Below are 937 nucleotides of genomic sequence, written 5' to 3' on the forward strand. Positions count from 1 at the left end.
GACCATGATAAAGAAAAAAAAAAAAAGAAGTAAGGGTCAAAGTTGAGGGTGGCTGTGGCTCAGGAGGTAAACCAGGCAGGCTGGCAGTTATTTTGCCAGGCAGGGCAGGCGATCTTCTAATCCCTGGGTTTTCCAGTCTGCATGTCAAATAATTTTGGGGCAAAACACTAACCCCAAGTTGCTCTCCATCGGTTTGTGAATGTGTGTTAATGTTAGATAGAAAGCGCTTATGTAGAAAAAGCATAGTTAAAAGTGGTTGTGTGAATGAGGCAAGTTTCATAAAGGGCATTGAGTGGAAAATTTACCATTTACCCAAATTGGAAAACATCCAACACCACTTTTGTGAGAAACCTAAATAAAGAGTAATATTATTATTATATTATGTTATTATAAAACAAAGCATCGCAGTCTTAGTTTAAAAGTGTGGCATTTTATTCTAGATTTTTAGCCATTTAAAGCAAACATGATACAATATTTTAGAGAAAGACAGTAATATATTGCAGTTTAAAAATATCATAGAGGGTTATTCTGCCACCCAGTCTACTCAAAAAAAAAATCTCTATGAGTCCCAGCCCACGCTGTGATCCTCATCTATACTGTTAAGTGTGACAGAGCAGTTTATCAATTTGCAGGCTGCTGAGGCTCTTATTTCTGAGCTCTTGAGGAGTCACGCACTTTGGGCTGTGCCGTGGTGAAAGCGTGGCCTTGGTGTCACCCATCCACCGCACCAGTGGGCTAATGTTACAGTCACACTGCCAAGGGTTGTCATGGAGGTACAACTTCTTTAGAACTAACACAGATCAGAAAAAATGATTATCACGACAACAGCATCCTGCCGCCAATACTTGTTCCTGGGAAAATAGGACAGGGAAAGGGCATGCTGGCAGTTATCTTACCAGGCATATGGGTGAACATGTTTCCATCCACTGTCTTCAGG

General features: G+C 40.8%; 1 protein-coding gene across 1 annotated transcript in view; it reads right to left on the reverse strand.

Moving 5' to 3' along the window:
* Nucleotides 1-483: 483 nt before the first annotated feature.
* Nucleotides 484-937, reverse strand: part of LOC146558614 (uncharacterized) — a 2,907-nt gene continuing 2,453 nt past the window's right edge. The window contains exons 5-6 of the mRNA XM_085247801.1: nt 897-937; nt 484-790 (exon numbers count right to left, since the gene is read on the reverse strand). The exon at nt 897-937 is cut by the window's right edge and continues 95 nt beyond it. Coding sequence (XP_085103927.1) covers nt 600-790; nt 897-937 — 232 coding nt within the window. The 3' untranslated portion in view covers nt 484-599. The remainder of the gene's footprint in view (nt 791-896) is intronic.

Source organism: Mchenga conophoros, linkage group LG15 (genome assembly GCF_057382185.1).
Source record: "Mchenga conophoros isolate Kocher_MC1m ecotype Shallow Benthic linkage group LG15, M_conophoros_male_GT1.1, whole genome shotgun sequence".
In the NCBI taxonomy this organism is placed as follows: Eukaryota; Metazoa; Chordata; class Actinopteri; order Cichliformes; family Cichlidae; genus Mchenga; species Mchenga conophoros.